Source organism: Salminus brasiliensis, chromosome 8 (genome assembly GCF_030463535.1).
Source record: "Salminus brasiliensis chromosome 8, fSalBra1.hap2, whole genome shotgun sequence".
NCBI lineage: Eukaryota > Metazoa > Chordata > Actinopteri > Characiformes > Bryconidae > Salminus > Salminus brasiliensis.
Genome location: NC_132885.1, coordinates 1,143,426 through 1,159,111, shown reverse-complemented (window position 1 = coordinate 1,159,111; position 15,686 = coordinate 1,143,426). Strand labels below are relative to the sequence as shown.

The 15,686-nt window shown below is 42.0% G+C and overlaps 2 protein-coding genes across 4 annotated transcripts in view; one reads left to right on the top strand and one right to left on the bottom strand.

Moving 5' to 3' along the window:
• Positions 1–15,686, top strand: part of thsd7ba (thrombospondin, type I, domain containing 7Ba) — a 364,279-nt gene that overhangs the window by 293,689 nt on the left and 54,904 nt on the right. For all 3 annotated transcript variants that reach the window (XM_072685348.1, XM_072685346.1, XM_072685347.1), the window contains exons 16-17: positions 2,225–2,482; positions 4,918–5,096. In XM_072685348.1, the coding sequence (XP_072541449.1) occupies positions 2,225–2,482; positions 4,918–5,096 (437 nt within the window). The remainder of the gene's footprint in view (positions 1–2,224; positions 2,483–4,917; positions 5,097–15,686) is intronic.
• Positions 167–15,686, bottom strand: part of nxph2a (neurexophilin 2a) — a 289,488-nt gene continuing 273,968 nt past the window's right edge. The window contains exon 4 of the transcript XR_011979998.1: positions 167–190. The gene's annotated coding sequence lies outside the window, so the exon portion shown is untranslated. The remainder of the gene's footprint in view (positions 191–15,686) is intronic.

The window sequence follows — 15,686 nt, the reverse complement described above, 5'->3', positions numbered from 1 at the left end:
ATGGGAATCAGTCTTATCCTCATTTTAATACGGGAATGTGTTTCCGACAAAGTGGCCGCAGAGTGTCTCACAGTACTGAGTGCAGTGTTAAGGCGTCACACACACACTCCTCACTCACACGCACACACACACACACCTCACTTACACACATACACACACACACTCCTCACTTACACACACACACACACACCTCTCTGTGGTGACAGAGCACACTTCCTGCCTAATGGACGTGACTAATTAGAATGTTCCAGAAAAGAGAAGAGCGAGCACAGGGAGCTAATAACCTCACTCTCTCTCTCACACACACACACACTCCACACACACCTTTATCACATCTAATACATTATTTTTTTTATAATGATTAGAATTAGGAGAAGAAAAGAGAAAAAGAGGGAGAGAGAGAGAGAGAGAGAGAGGGGGGGGGGGAGAGGGGTTCAGAATCAGATGGGGTGTCAGCAGTCGGGGGGACAGACTGAGATGGAGAGAATGGGAGAGTGAGGTCAATGAGGGTGTGTGTGGTCACTGGAGGTGTGTGTGTGTGTGTGTGTGTGTGTGTGTGTGTGTGTGGTCAGAGATGCCCAGAATAAAGGTCAGGCCATTCTGAAAGCTGTTGGTCAGAAATGAACTCGTTTTCACACACACTTCTTTCTTACTCTCTCTCTCTCTGTGTGTGTGTGTGTGTGTGTGTGTGTGTGTGTGTGTGTGTGTGTGTGTGTGTGTGCTCTCTCCTTACTGCAGATTTAGTGTTTAGTCCCACAGGGGGCAAAATCACACCCTCCCGGTGTTCAGTAGTGGATATGTGCTGTTTATTTTTGGTAAACATTGTTTGTTTATTTGTTTGTTTGTAGACGAGATGATCAGAGCAGATATTAGAGTGAATCCTCAGAGGAACATCTGCAGGCCATATCTGATGAGCAGCCGAGAGAGAGAGGGAGAGAGAGAGGGAGAGAGACATTCAGCAAGTGTACTCAGGAGTGTATGGTGTTTACGGTCTGGCTGTTTCGCTGCGAACACGCCAGGCCTCCCGGGCCTCTGTGTGACAGACAGCCATCAGTCAGGAAGAAGAAGATATCTACATCCACCTGTCACTCACAGTCAGGCTCCGTTGCCAGTGTACTGCTTTCTGATCCAGTGCTAAAGAACCCATCCCACTCTCTTATGGGTCTTATGGAACCAAACGTGGTTCTTCTATGGCACCCCTCAAAGAACCTTTTGTAGCCCCTCGCGAAAAAAAAGCAAAGTTACCTCATTTTTACTTTCTAATGGTTGGATATTGTATTTCACTGTCCAATGAAAAGCCTCCCCCAGGGTGATTCCGAGCCGCTGCCCACAGGCCCAAATAAGGACTTCCACCTCGTTTGGCAGAGTAGCAAATGCAGCGTAGCAATGAGGCTATTTCTACATTGTAGCGATGAGGCTCCTCACCCCAGTCTGAATATTTCCACTGCCTGCCACCTGAATTGTGGTGGGGCTTGTTTTGAAGCCCATTGTCTGGATGACACTACATTGCAGCTGGGACATTTCCTGGGCTGGCGATGTCACTGTGTCTTCCTGTTTTGGCCATTGAGGTAGCTGTGCTTTGAGGCTCTGGGCCCTTTTGGTCAGAGCTGGACTTTGGTGGGGACCCCATTAGTGGGAACTCAGAGCTGTGTCCATGTGAGTAGTTCGTCTCTGAGCCATGGGGGAACTGGTCAGCATGTGTCGTACCCACTGACCGACAGGGCAAGAGGGGTCTTTTGTGCCTTATTAGTGGAAACTCTTTGATGGACCATGTTGTGCCATGTTCTGGGGTGTTTTCCCCCTGCATTCTGAGGCAGTATGTGTGTATATGGTATTTATGGTTTTTATTGTTGTGTATTTTACTGACCTGGATCAATTTGTGATTAGAGAATGTAATATTGTCTAAATAAATGGAGTAAATTAATATTATCATTAATAAAAAAGTCAATTATTGCCATTTGTCTGTGTAATAGGAAAACAGTCCCACTTATATGAAGTGTCTCTAATTAACAATCTGTGCAATAATAATAATCTGTGTTGCTAACTTCTCATTCTTACAGCATCATAAAATTATTTGTGTCAAATTTGCTAAAATAAATGTCTGTTTTAATGATCTTTTATACTTAATCAGCTTTATTAGTTGCAAAGCAAACCCTCACAAGCTGATAGACAACACAACACAGCAGCACAGCTGACAGTAAACATCTCTGTCTCTCCACATTAGGTCGAAGTAGGAAGCGATCCCGCTGCCAGAGGGAGGACTTGTACCCGTTAGTAGAGTCAGAGCTGTGTCCATGTGAGGAGTTCGTCTCTGAGCCATGGGGGAACTGGTCAGCGTGTGTCCTACCCACTGTCCCACAGGGCTGGAGGGGACATAGGGGTCAAAAATCACTGGGCTGTGGGCAGGGGCTCCGGTACCGTGCTGTGGCCTGCACTGACCAAAGGGGGCGCCTGCTGGACCCTTTACTGTGCAGCACCTCAGGTCAGTTTAACTCACTGGATATCTGCTGTCTCACTTCATCTCTCATTGTCCTTGTCATTTTGGTGACCACCTACCTAGACTATGCTACCTGAAGTTATTATGGGTAAGGAATCCTGCAAGAGTATGCAGAAGGTAATTTCAAAAATGTGCGAAAACATGATTTACGTTATTACATTATTAATTACATTTTATTTTATATATAGAAATGACAACCTATGATATAAACTCCATAAACATAAATATCATATCAGCTCCATCTAAAAGCTGCAGCCCTGATTAAATTATGCTGAAAATGTTAGAGAAATAAATCATTCTTATATGCTTGGAAATGCCTGGGCAAGCTTTGAGTAGAAATCATGTATTACTAATATTAATTAATGGTGCACTCCAAGACTGGAGAGTCAAATCCAACTAGAGGCCCAGAGAACAAAAGATACCGAGAACAAGGGAACAGTTGGACAATTATTCATAAAGTACAGTGTCCTTTCCTACAGTACAGTGCTCACACTCTGCATTACGTTTTTTTTATTTGTTGCTGTGGATTATAGTAGTTTGCAAGCTCCATGGTCTGCATTCTGAGGCAGTATGTGTGTATATGGTATTTATGTTTTTTTATTGTTCTGTATTTTACTGACCTGGACCAATTTGTGATTAGAGAAAGATAGATTTTCTATATAAATTGCATAAATTAATATTATCATTAATAAAAGTCAATTATTGCCATTTGTCTGTGTAATCGGGAAACAGTCCCACCCAATTATTCATAAAGTACAGTGTCTTTTCCCACAGTACAGTGCTCACACTCTGCATTGCGTTTTTTTATGTATTGCTGTGGCTTATAGTAGTTTGCAATCTCCATAGTCTTCAGCAAAATCAGCAACATGCAGTGAATGTAAATTAGAAAGAAAAAACACAAAAGACTTTGCAACTTCAGTTTAAGAGAAATTGTATGTTTTAGCTTCAGTGAGTTCTACCAAAGCTTCAAACTGCTGCTGGAATAAATTGGAATATCTTTACAAATATAGCAGAAGAGCATAGAAGCTGAATTTTCCAAATATTGGTTCAACCAGAGCTTGTAATGTGCTGGGTGCATTAAACACCCCAAAGGGTAGTTTATTAAACTCAAACAGGCCATGGTCTTCTCCTCGTCCTACTTTAAACACTACCAGCTGATTATGTCCACTACCTAGATCCATGCTGATGAAAGCCCTCAAAAGATCTGCTGACTTTCATTGGACATTGTGCTTACAGCTCTTTGTGTTGGGTTGGTGGTCTTTCTCCTAAACTACAACCATTGGAAATGCATTCATTGATCAGTCTTCCTTTCCTATCCCTCTCATTCGCCCATCTTTTTTCCATGTTTGTCTTATTTTACTTGACTTTTACGGCATTTAGCAGATGCTCTTATCCAGAGCCACGTATATTACAGTAGTCATATTACAGATGGGAGTCTTGGGAGTCTTGCCCAAAGACTCTTATTGGTGTAGCGCAGCACAGTCACTCAGACTGGGAATCGAACCCCAGTCTCCCACATGGTGTGGTAGCTTATTGGCCGGTAGTGTTGTTATCTGTTGCGCCACACCAACCAGTCTTGGTCTCTCTCTCTCTTACCCTCTGTTTTTCCTGTACCACCTACAGATCTTTGCTTTTTTCAGGTGGCAGCAGGTGGCAGTAGGGTTTCTGTGAGCGTCTCTGTGTAATTTAGTTGGTGTGAGTGCAAGGCTTTTGTGTCTACCGTGCTATTAGCACCATAGTGAGAGACAGGAACTTGAAACCCACTAAAGGCAAGTGTTTGCTTTATACAGTCAGAGTCTATACATCTGAAGTTTATTTCAATATGGGAAAGAACTGCCTTCCCTGACAGGCTATTTTTTCCCTGTCAGTCAAATATCTTGTTAAAGAACTGCCTTCTTTGACAGGAGATTTGATTGACATGGAAAATAACTATTGTTTTTCATAACATTTGGTTTCCCGTAGTATGTTGGCACAGGCAATGATCAGAACAGTGCTACAATAAAAAAATGACCATGTGAAACAAAGTAGGGCATGCAATGGTCCTGTAGCTACCAGGATCTTCAGTGTTGGTATTACTGAAGAAAATGTACCTGTAACCTTGGAGGCATATTGATTTTGGTTATATATAACAATCTGTGATTTAAAACACATGAAGAGATTATATTATATATGGTTAATATTATTAATTAGGACAATTACTGTCAAGTGTAACTGGCTCATAATGTAATGGATTATGATTATGTGAAATGTAAAAGCAAAACCATTAAAGCTTGTGTTAACCGACCAATCACCTGTCAGTATTGTGGCATGTGCCCACTGATTGATATTGATATTTGAGTAAACTGAGGATCGATATTCTGAGTATGCAGGCAGATGTTGTTGACTCCTGCTGACCCCAGTCTGCCTGCTCGTCCTTCCAGGGCTGCTAGAGGAACCGTGTCAGATCCCTTGCCCCCTGGACTGCCGCCTCAGCTCCTGGTCTGCCTGGTCAGCCTGCAGCGCCTCCTGTGGCAGTGGCCTGAAGGTGCGCTCCAAATGGCTACGTGAAAAGCCTTTCAACGGAGGCCGGCCATGCCCCAAACTCGATCTTAAGAATCAGGTGAGGAAGACTGAAGCCAGAAGGAGATCGGAGACTATAGAATATACTAATCTTCAAAAGTTTGAAATCACTGCTCAGTATTTTGGAATCATTTTACATTTCAGTAAAGCCATTTTTTTTGTGAAAAAAAAAAAAAAAAAAAACCTGATTCTGATGTTATTCTGGTGTCTCAGATAATCAGTAGGAATCTGACACTCAATCTAAAATGACTGAAAATTGGAAAAAATATATATATTTTGAATAATTTTGAGATATGAAAGCTGTAAATATACTGAAAATAAATATTCAGTAATTTAGTTTGTATATTAAAAGTGATGATCAAGTCTCAAGACAGATCTATTTGTTGTAATTGTGCTGTAGCATAAAACATTCATATCTCCAAAAAGGCAAGGAAGGAAGAAACCTTCTTAACCTAAATTGGAAGTCAATGTAAAAATGTTTTATTCCAATACCTTTTGGAGCATTTCATGTAAATATGCAAAATATGCTTCAGTGTACAGAGAAGAAATGTTATAGCAAGTAATTTCAGACTTTTGGATGGTAGTGTACATGTACAAAATACAACTGTAATATACAACTGCAAGGTCAGAAGGTCAGAAACATCAGATACAAGCAATACAAGAGTGATAGCTTCAAACTTGGACAACTTCACCTTAGCTAAGACTAATCATCACACACTCTTCTCAACCTGTGTGGAGCTGTTCAGTAATATTAATGATGTGCTTTCTGACGCTGTGTGACTCTCTGTTATCTAAAACATGGACTAAAATATGGACACAGTTCAAGCTTCAGGATCCTGCAACAGTTTTAGTGTGATGCACTTTGGTCCATTTTTATAGATCAAGAAATAAATCACACCAAACATGTCTGATTCAGGAGCCCTTTGCCTCAGATGCTAATATTATACCTGTACAAAATGACAAAAAGACAAAACCCCTTGTTTTTGTGTTTTTCGAGTTTTAAAAACATTGTTTATGTCAGCATTACGTTCATTCTCATGACACTGGCTAATGCATGGCCCTTTCATTAAGTGCAGGATATTGAAATATGTGCTTTTATCATCTGCTGGATGTAAACAAGCTTATAGTCAAGCAGCTTCAACATTTATTTGTTCAATATTTTGTGGAAAAACATGCTGTACAGAGTGATGAAAACATACAAAAACAGATCCTCTATCTAATTACATGCACAATGACTCTAATGGGTATTTCTGCTGTAGTCCATGGGTTGACATAAGGTCTGACTTATTCTCTCCTCTTCCCCACTAATGATTTAGTGGCTGCTTTTGAGTTCAGCATCATCTGATTTCACATTCCCTTATATTAGTTGCCTAGACACAGTGAGTTCATCAAATTCTTTGTGTTTGTTTGTTTATCCACACGGGTTAAATCATACAGTTGTTATGGTAGTGATTAATGGGAATCACTGGTTGTTCTTTGCGTGCCATCAGGCCCTTGTCCTTGAGTAATCTGAAGTTCAGCTGTGTAATTCAGCATAAGTTCAGCTCTTGCCATCTCCTTTGAGAACTCACTGGTCACTTCTTCTACAGAAGCTGGAAGCCTTGCTGTAGTCATGGATGATCAGTTATCATTCCCATGTTGCAGTTCTGACTCGGTCCTGCAGACCGGAGAATCCGACCCTTCCTCTCTAGAGAGTCGCCCAGGTGCTCAGATGTTCAGTCTCTCCTCACTTCAAGACTTGACCACTGCAGCTCTCTTCTGACTGGTCTCCCTCTGCTCACCATCGGACCCCTGCAACTAATCCAGAATACAGCGGCACCGGTTGTCTTCAACATTCCTAAGTTCAGCCATGTTCAGCTCCTCCACTGCTGCGTTCTCTCTCCACTGGCTTCCTGTAGCTGCTGCCCTCATCAGATTCAGACCCCTGACTCTGGTCTACAAAGCCAAGACTGGACCAGCCAGCCCCTCCGTACTTGATGGCAATGGTCAAAAGCCGATCCACACCAAGAGCCCTTCCAGCTTCAAGTACAGCTCGGCTCGACCCAACGCTCGCTGTCCTCAAACCCAGACTGAAGACCCTCCTCTTCTGAGAGGACTTGGGTGAAGAGAAGAGTACTATGGTCTCCATATTGACGTGTGTTTAGTAGAGTCTAAGATTAGAGGATCTCTGAATTATTACCCTATTCAAACTAGCTGAGGTTCTTCTTGAGTAAATAGCAAAGCTCTTTTAAAAGTCGCTCTGAATCTGGCCTACAGAGCCAAAACTGGACCACCGCCCTTGTACCTGATAATGATAAAAGCCTGATCCAAACTAACAGCCCTTCAAGTTCCAAGTATGGCTCGACCCACCATTCTTTAAGACATCTAGGAGACAACCACCTAGACTTCCCAGTTGGCCACAAATGCCAACAGACGTTAATTCCTGATTGAATCAGGTGACCAAAATTCAATATCAAGACAACGTCTAACAACAGTGTCACTGGCGTAGACTTCCATCATCAGCTAATATTGATGTTTTGTTGGTTTTGAGTCGAGTAGCCAGCGTATTCCACACATCACGTCATTTTAAGATTGAATGCCCAGTGTCTGGTCAGCATAATAATGTAATGTTAATGTCTACACGACTTAAAATTGTTGATATGTTGTTGGTTTCAAATCGTGGTTTTAGGTGACCAATATTCAATATTCAATATGTCTTCCAAGCGTCTCATGCCAACATCATATTGACGTGAGGTATGCTGACCAAAATATCATAATGTAAACGCCCACACAAATGGTTGTGTCAAGTAACCAAGACTCTATCCAATGTTTAATCCAATGTTGATTTTGGACAATAACTCAATTTTCATTTTCAACTAAAATGTAACACCGAATATTAGCTCTGGCTTCCTGTAGCTGCTGCCCAGGTCATCAGATTCAGACCCCTGACTCTGGCCTACAAAGCCAAGACTGGACCAGCCAGCCCCTCCGTACTTGAGGGCAATGGTCAAAAGCCCAAGAGCCCTTCCAGCTTCACTTATGGCTCGGCTTGATTTTCATTTTCAACTAAAATGTAACGGCAAATATTAACTCTGACAAATTATTAGCTGTATTTACATGCTGACTAAAGAGCATCTCTTTCAGTAGCTCAGCACTAATTCTGCTCTTATTAGTAGAGCTTCTGAAGGCACTTAACATCTTACTGTAAGATCTGTGACGTTGAGGCACAGTGTGGTGTATGCACTGTGGGTAGCTGTTGAGTATTGTGTATTTAGGTGTGTTTCCTTTGTATCTAGGTATTAGCACTGGTCAGCATTTAGACTTAAAGGTATCTCTGGACTCTAGTCAGTCCACACTAGTTGGGGATATGTTCTGAGTGGACAGTGAAGCACTTCTGTTAGTCGCTCTGGATGAGCGCATTTGCTTAAGGCCGTTGTAAATGATTAATGATGAAGTTACATAATGAACAGAATTTACATTTCACACACAGCCTTCATAAATCCCTTAATCCCTGGACTTGAGTTTTCATTTTAGGACCTGATTGCTCACATTCAGAACATATTGTTAACAGGTTCATGTCTGCACTTCTGACCATTTTTAGTTCATTTTGCTGTGGCAATAGAATATACAGCTTGTGTTAATGTTTTGGCACCCCTGGTCGAATTCCATGTATGACTGATGACATGCCTGCACTGTTGTTTACAATGTTCCCATTGGTTTTGATGTCAGTCTTTGAGTTCACATTCTAGGGTCAATAGGTCACATGCTCTACAGAAACACACTTCTACACTTTATATTATTATTATTATTATTATTATTATGTATTTTGTCATAATCATGTCTTTCTTAATGTATTACATCGAATTCAATATATTACATTCCAGCATTCTGACTGGTGCTTCAACAGTATGAGATGAAATTTGACCAATAGAATGACTGGCTTTGTAGTAATGTAAATAGCAGCTTAGATAAGGAAGCAACACTGATGTTTCATTTACATAAACATCTGTATATGTGCATTTAGAAATTAAATATAAATATTCAATAAAAAAAAGAAATATTAAATACAAAAACAACATTTTCCAAAAGTGACACATCACCTTCACCACCTTGTTGCATTTTTTACACCCCTGATGCGTCCAGATTGGCTTGACATCACATGAATAGAGAAACCTGTGACAAAAGAGGTTGAACAGTGTGAAGGCCGGACAGGTGGTAGCCTTTGATCCGCCGTGATTGCCTTTTTTGTTCTTCTCCGAGAGTTTCGGTGACAGCTAATTCCCCCCGGAGGTCATGGATTAAAGGGTAGGGGTGTGTAGAGAATGTGCTGTGTATGCATGAACAGTCTGTAAAGGACAGGCCTGGTTTGTAGAGGTCAGCATGCAGATGAGGCTGGAGTGGGTGGAAAACATTCAGGCTCGCTCTCGCCGAGCGACGTGCACAGATGGCTAAGTGTCCACTAACAGGGTTTATGTGGCCTGCAGTTACTCCCTCAGCACACACTTAGCACACAGTTTGGCTTGGCTAATGTCTGCTCTGCTATTTAAGAAGCCAGATGAATGCTCACTGTTAACATCAGCAAATGAACACTGTGTGTGTTATTGTGTGTGTGTGTGTGTGTGTGTCTGTGTGTGTCTGTGTGTGTCTGTGTGTGTCTGTGTGTGTCTGTGTGTGTGTGTGTGTGTGTTTGTGTGTGTGTGTGTATGCTCTGCAGGCAGAGTAAATGCCACCAGTGGGGGTGCTATAGAGATAGCAGTGTACTCAAGTGAAGTAGGAGTCTTGTGCGTATGTGTGAGTAGCCTGTGGGGGCGCTATGATTGGGCCCTGTGGGTCTGTGGCCTCCCATTTTTTACCATTAGCCTTGCAAAAAAGACTACTCCCTTACTTTCAGTTGTAAAATCTTAGAAATAAACAAACACCAAACACACACTTGATAATGCACTGTCTAAATATTCAACAAATTCCATTTCTGACATTGACCGATTCCAGTCCCTGTTCAACCAGTAACCATAACCGTGAGGCTTTTGCAAAGCATCGCTCCCCACTGAGCCACCACCACACTCACACAGCTACAGTTCTGCTCTCAGAGCTAAATCAAGGAGCTTCTCATCAAATTGTTATTTGGGGTTTATGGGGGAGCGATACATGGATTTACAGACTGGCAGCAGATGAACAGCGTGCATCATGCAACAGAACACAGTGGCACGGGTCGTCTTCAACGCTCCTAAGTTCAGCCATGACCCCTGACTCTGGCCTACAAAGCCAAGACTGGACCAGCCAGCCCCTCCGTACTTGATGGCGATGGTCAAAAGCCTGATCTGCACCGAGAGCCCTTTCAGCTTCAAGTACGGCTCGGCTCGACCCGCCATCCTTTAAGATCCAGGGAAGACGAGCGTCCAGACTTTTTACTGTCCTGCACCGAAGTGGTGGAACGAGCTTCCCCTGGGTGTCCGAACAGCAGAGTCCAACACTCACTGTCCTCAAACCCAGACTGAAGACCCTCCTCTTCTGAGAGGACTTGGGTGAAGAGTAGAGTACTATGGTCTCCATATTGACTTGTGTTTAGTAGAGTCTAAGATTAGAGGATCTGAATTTCAGTCTATTTAAACTAGCTGAGCTTCTTCTTCAGTAAACAGTGAAGCAGTTTTGTAAGTCGCTCTGGAGAAGAGCGTCTGCTAAATGCCTTAAATGTAAATGTAATGAACAGAGCTTGATTTAATGGTCTGTCACTATATATCATTATATGAATACAGTAACTACAGTAATCAACCAGCTCAATACCAGTAAAGACAAGCATGTTAAAGTTGTTTGTATTTCAGGTATGTTTGGTCATTATTGCTCCTGTGTACAAAAATATACCAGTGTAGAGAGCCTTTTCTGCCAGGAGCCCTAAGTTTCTTTCGTTTTGGATGATTATCAAGCTGACATCTGCTATTTTTAAACCACAATAGGCATCAGTTTGCTTGTTGTTGTTCATACATCCATGTTGTGGACATCCCTTTTTAAGAAGGTGATCAGCTACTTTAAGTTGCACCCATTGCTGACACAGATGTGAAAATGCACACACACAGCTTGTCTAGTCCCTGTAGAGAAGAAGTACTGCCAATAGAATAGGACTCTCTGGAGCAGATCAACATCATGACCATATTGGCTCCATGCTGTCTAATGCCAGGCGTGGACTAGAGGGGTATAAAGCCCCCCAGCATTGAGGAGCTGTGGAGCAGTGGAGGAACTGTGTTCTCTGGAATGATGATGGTGGAGCTCCATCCAGTACTTTTGGATGGGATGAGTTGGGGAGTTGGGGAGGATGAGGTGGGGTCAATAATGATCTTGTTGCCGAATGCAATCAAATCCTCACCGCAATGATCCTCACTCTCCAAATTCTGTCACTCCAACAAAAGCAGGATCAACTCTTTTAATCTCCTTGATTTCAGAAGAAACAATGAATCAAATCAAAGTGAATCAGATGTTTTTGTAGAGCGCTTTTTTACACCAGAACTTTAGACACCCAGTAATATGAGCTTGTGTCCCAATACTTTGTGTCCATGTAGTGTATCCATCCATCCAAATCCAGGTATCTGTTTATCCATCAAATCACCCATCCATCTATTTATGCTTCCATCAATCCATCCATCACTGTCTTACAGAGTCTACAATCAGTCGTTTCCTGTTCACACTCCCGTTTTCATTTCCGTAGCTGCCCTTTCACAATTTCACACAAATTGGGTACTCCAAAATTTGCCTGAGCTATACATTCCTGGGCCAGCTTTTCAGAGAGAGAGGGGTCACAGAGAACGTTGTAGCTTCCAGAACTCTCTGTACCTCCTGTTTTTTCCACAAGTCCACATCATTAACACCGTTATGCTGGTAGATGAGCTGGGCTGGTGCAGAGCAGGCAGATGTTTCTTCTGCTTCATTTCCCACAGTGCTTGTTACAGTGCCAACCTCAAATGCAGAAGAATCTGCTTCTCACTTGCTTTTGAAGTTAACTTTAAGTACATTCCAGCTTGTTGACATGATCCCTGGCTTATTCTTGTAATTATTACTGCAGGTATTGTTTTAATATTTATATTAAATTACATTCAATTATTTGAGGGCATATCAGGTTTGCACCAAATCACAGTGGCAGGAAGATCTCCTTAGAAACTGATGAAAGGAACTGAGACTCTAATGGAGCACCTTTCTAAGGAGCATGAGGGAGAACCACTGAGATCAACCAAGACTTTAAAAGAGGATCTCCCTGTGAGCAAATCGGAGAACCACTGAGAACAGCTGAGACTTTTGAGAGCATGAAAAAGAACCACTGATTTGCTAAAGAAGAACTGATGACCAATAATCATTAACATAGGCCTTCCAAGGAGCATAAGGAAGAACCCTTAAGAACTGTGTGCAACCAAAAAGCTAAAAGAGAACCTCTGAAAGAGTATGAGAAAGAATTACAAAGGCAGTAATGGAGAACGTCTCCAGCAGAATCTGGACGAACCACTGAGAGTAAAGATCTCCATATAGGAATGAGAATGGACTACCAAGGGCAACCCAGGCTCCACAGGAGAACCTCCAGAAGGGTATGGGAGAAGAAACACTGAGAGGAACTCTATGGGACATCTTATCTCAACCAATATTCCTACATCTAAAACAGCTTCCCTAATAAAAAAACTGGTGGTTTATTTCTATGAATCCAAAATCTGCACCTTTGTCTGAAGTGAAGCCTTAGCTGAAAAGAGAAACTCAATTATCCAAAGCCCTGAGCAGAACAAGAAGGTTTTCAGGCTGGACCTAAAAATGGAGGACAAAAACATTTGAAGTAAGGTTATTCCATAGCTGGAGGCTTTGTTAGAAAGGGCTCTGCCCTTGCTGTAATTTTCAATTGTGATAGAAGTAGTAGGTGTAGTGGACCGTACTAGGTCATAAGGTCTTCTACTGTTTTCTAAATTGGTAGCAGTGAAGAGTGTGATTGGCAGCACTGTGGCCAAAACTTCTGGTTCTAACACAGCTCTGGAAGGACGTTATTTGCCAGAAATGCTGCAGTTTTATGTCTTGATTGTTTGCTTTTCTGCTCGAGTATTTCCACTGTTAAACCCACTATGTGCAGGTCTGGGAACAGTGCATTAGTTTCTTCAGTTGCTGCAGTTACAGCTCTGGCTGCAGTTTGGAGTTTCTCTCTCCAGTCCTGGACCTTCGGGCCTGGTTCTGGTTTTAGTTCTGGTTGTGTACCTCTGGGAGCATTCTACTTGCCCACCTTCCAAGCTGGCTGCCATATGGCCACCATCAGGAGCACTAGAGCAGCCTGCTGGCCTGATGAGACGAGACTGTGTTCAGCAATCCAGCATAATTTAACAACCCCCGTATTTCTCTACTCAGAAAATAATCTGCTTCTCTATAAAACCCTGCCTTTCAAATGCAGGGAGACCTGAGGCTTTTAGCACAGTTTCTTTGCATTATCACTAAACCGGGTTTCCTCCCATTCATTTCCTTCCATTTACTGGACTTGAATCTTTTAAAACTGAAGTGTTGGGATACTGGGAATGTTGGTGTTGGGTGGACACTAATGATGTTTCATGAATACGTCTCTTGTTGATGAAGAATGATGATTGACTTTGATTGGTGATGAATGGTGAATGCCAGTGTTTGGTAAAGAATGGTGAATATTGGTGTTTGGTGGAGAATGATGCAGTGGAAAATGCAGGTGTTGGGTGAGTAATAGCCTTCATAATGAATGATAGTGTTTGGTGGAAATTATGGTGTTTGGTGGAGAAGGATGAATATTGGTGTTTGGTAGAGAATGGTGAACAATAACATTTGGTGAAGAGTGAATGAATGGTGGTGTTTGGTAGAGAATGATGAATTGGGATGTTTGAATAGAATTATGGTGTTTGGTGGAGAATGATGGTGTTTGGTAGAGAATGATGAATGGTGGTGTTTGGTGGAGAATGATGAATGATGGTGTTTGGTGGAGAATGATGAATGATGGTGTTTGGTGGAGAATGATAAATGATGGTGTTTGGTGGAGAATGGGGAATGATGGTGTTTGGTAGAGAATGATGAATTGGGATGTTTGGTGGAGAATGATGATGTTTGGTGGAGAATGATGAATGATGGTGTTTGGTGGAGAATGATGGTGTTTGGTGGAGAATGGGGAACGATGGTATTTGATGTAGAATAATGAATGATGGTGTTTGGTGTAGAATAATGAATGATGGTGTTTGGTGGAGAATGATGATTGGCTGTTTGGTGGAGAATTATGAATGATGGTGTTTGGTGGAGAATGATGAATGGTGGTGTTGTGTAGAGAATGATGAACGGTGGTGTTTGGTAGAGAATGATGAATTGGGATGTTTGGTGGAGAATGATGGTGTTTGGTGGAGAATGATAAATGATGGTGTTTGGTGGAGAATGGGGAATGATGGAGTTTGGTGGAGAATGGGGAATGATGGAGTTTGGTGGAGAATGATAAATGATGGTGTTTGGTGGAGAATGGGGAATGATGGAGTTTGGTTGAGAATGATGAGTGGTGGTGTTTGGTGTAGAATGATGAATGATGGTGTTTGGTGGAGAATGGTGAATGGTGGTGTTTGGTAGAGAATGATGAATTGGGATGTTTGGTGGAGAATGATGGTGTTTGGTGGAGAATGATGAATGATGGTGTTTGGTGGAGAATGATGGTGTTTGGTGGAGAATGGGGAATGGTGGTGTTTGGTGGAGAATGATGAATGATGGTATTTGATGTAGAATAATGAATGATGGTGTTTTGTGTAGAGTAATGAATGATGGTGTTGTGTAGAGAATGATGAATGATGGTATTTGATGTAGAATAATGAATGATGGTGTTTTGTGTAGAGTAATGAATGATGGTGTTTGGTGGAGAATGATGATTGGGTGTTTGGTGGAGAATGATGATTGGGTGTTTGGTGGAGAATGATGATTGACTGTTTGGTGGAGAATGATGAATGATGGTGTTGTGTAGAGAATGATGAATGGTGGTGTTTGGTAGAGAATGATGAATTGGGATGTTTGGTGGAGAATGATGGTGTTTGGTAGAGAATGGTGAATGATGGTGTTTGGTGGAGAATGATGGTGTTTGGTGGAGAATGGGGAATGATGGAGTTTGGTTGAGAATGATGAATGATGGTGTTTGGTGGAGAATGATGAATGGTGGTATTTGATGTAGAATAATGAATGATGGTGTTTTGTGTAGAGTAATGAATGATGGTGTTTGGTGGAGAATGATGATTGGCTGTTTGGTGGAGAATGATGAATGATGGTGTTTGGTAGAGAATGATGAATGGTGGTGTTTGTTAGAGAATGATGAATTGGGGTGTTTGGTGGAGAATGATGGTGTTTGGTGGAGAATGATGAATGATGGTGTTTGGTGGAGAATGATGAATGATGGTGTTTGGTGGAGAATGATGGTGTTTTGTGGAGAATGGGGAATGATGGAGTTTGGTTGAGAATGATGAATTGGGATGTTTGGTGGAGAATGATGGTGTTTGGTGGAGAATGATGTTGTTTGGTGGAGAATGATGAATGATGGTGTTTGGTGGAGAATGATGGTGTTTGGTGGAGAATGGGGAATGATGGAGTTTGGTGGAGAATGATGGTGGTTGGTGGAGAATGGTGGTGTTTGGTGGAGAATGATGAATGATGGTGTTTG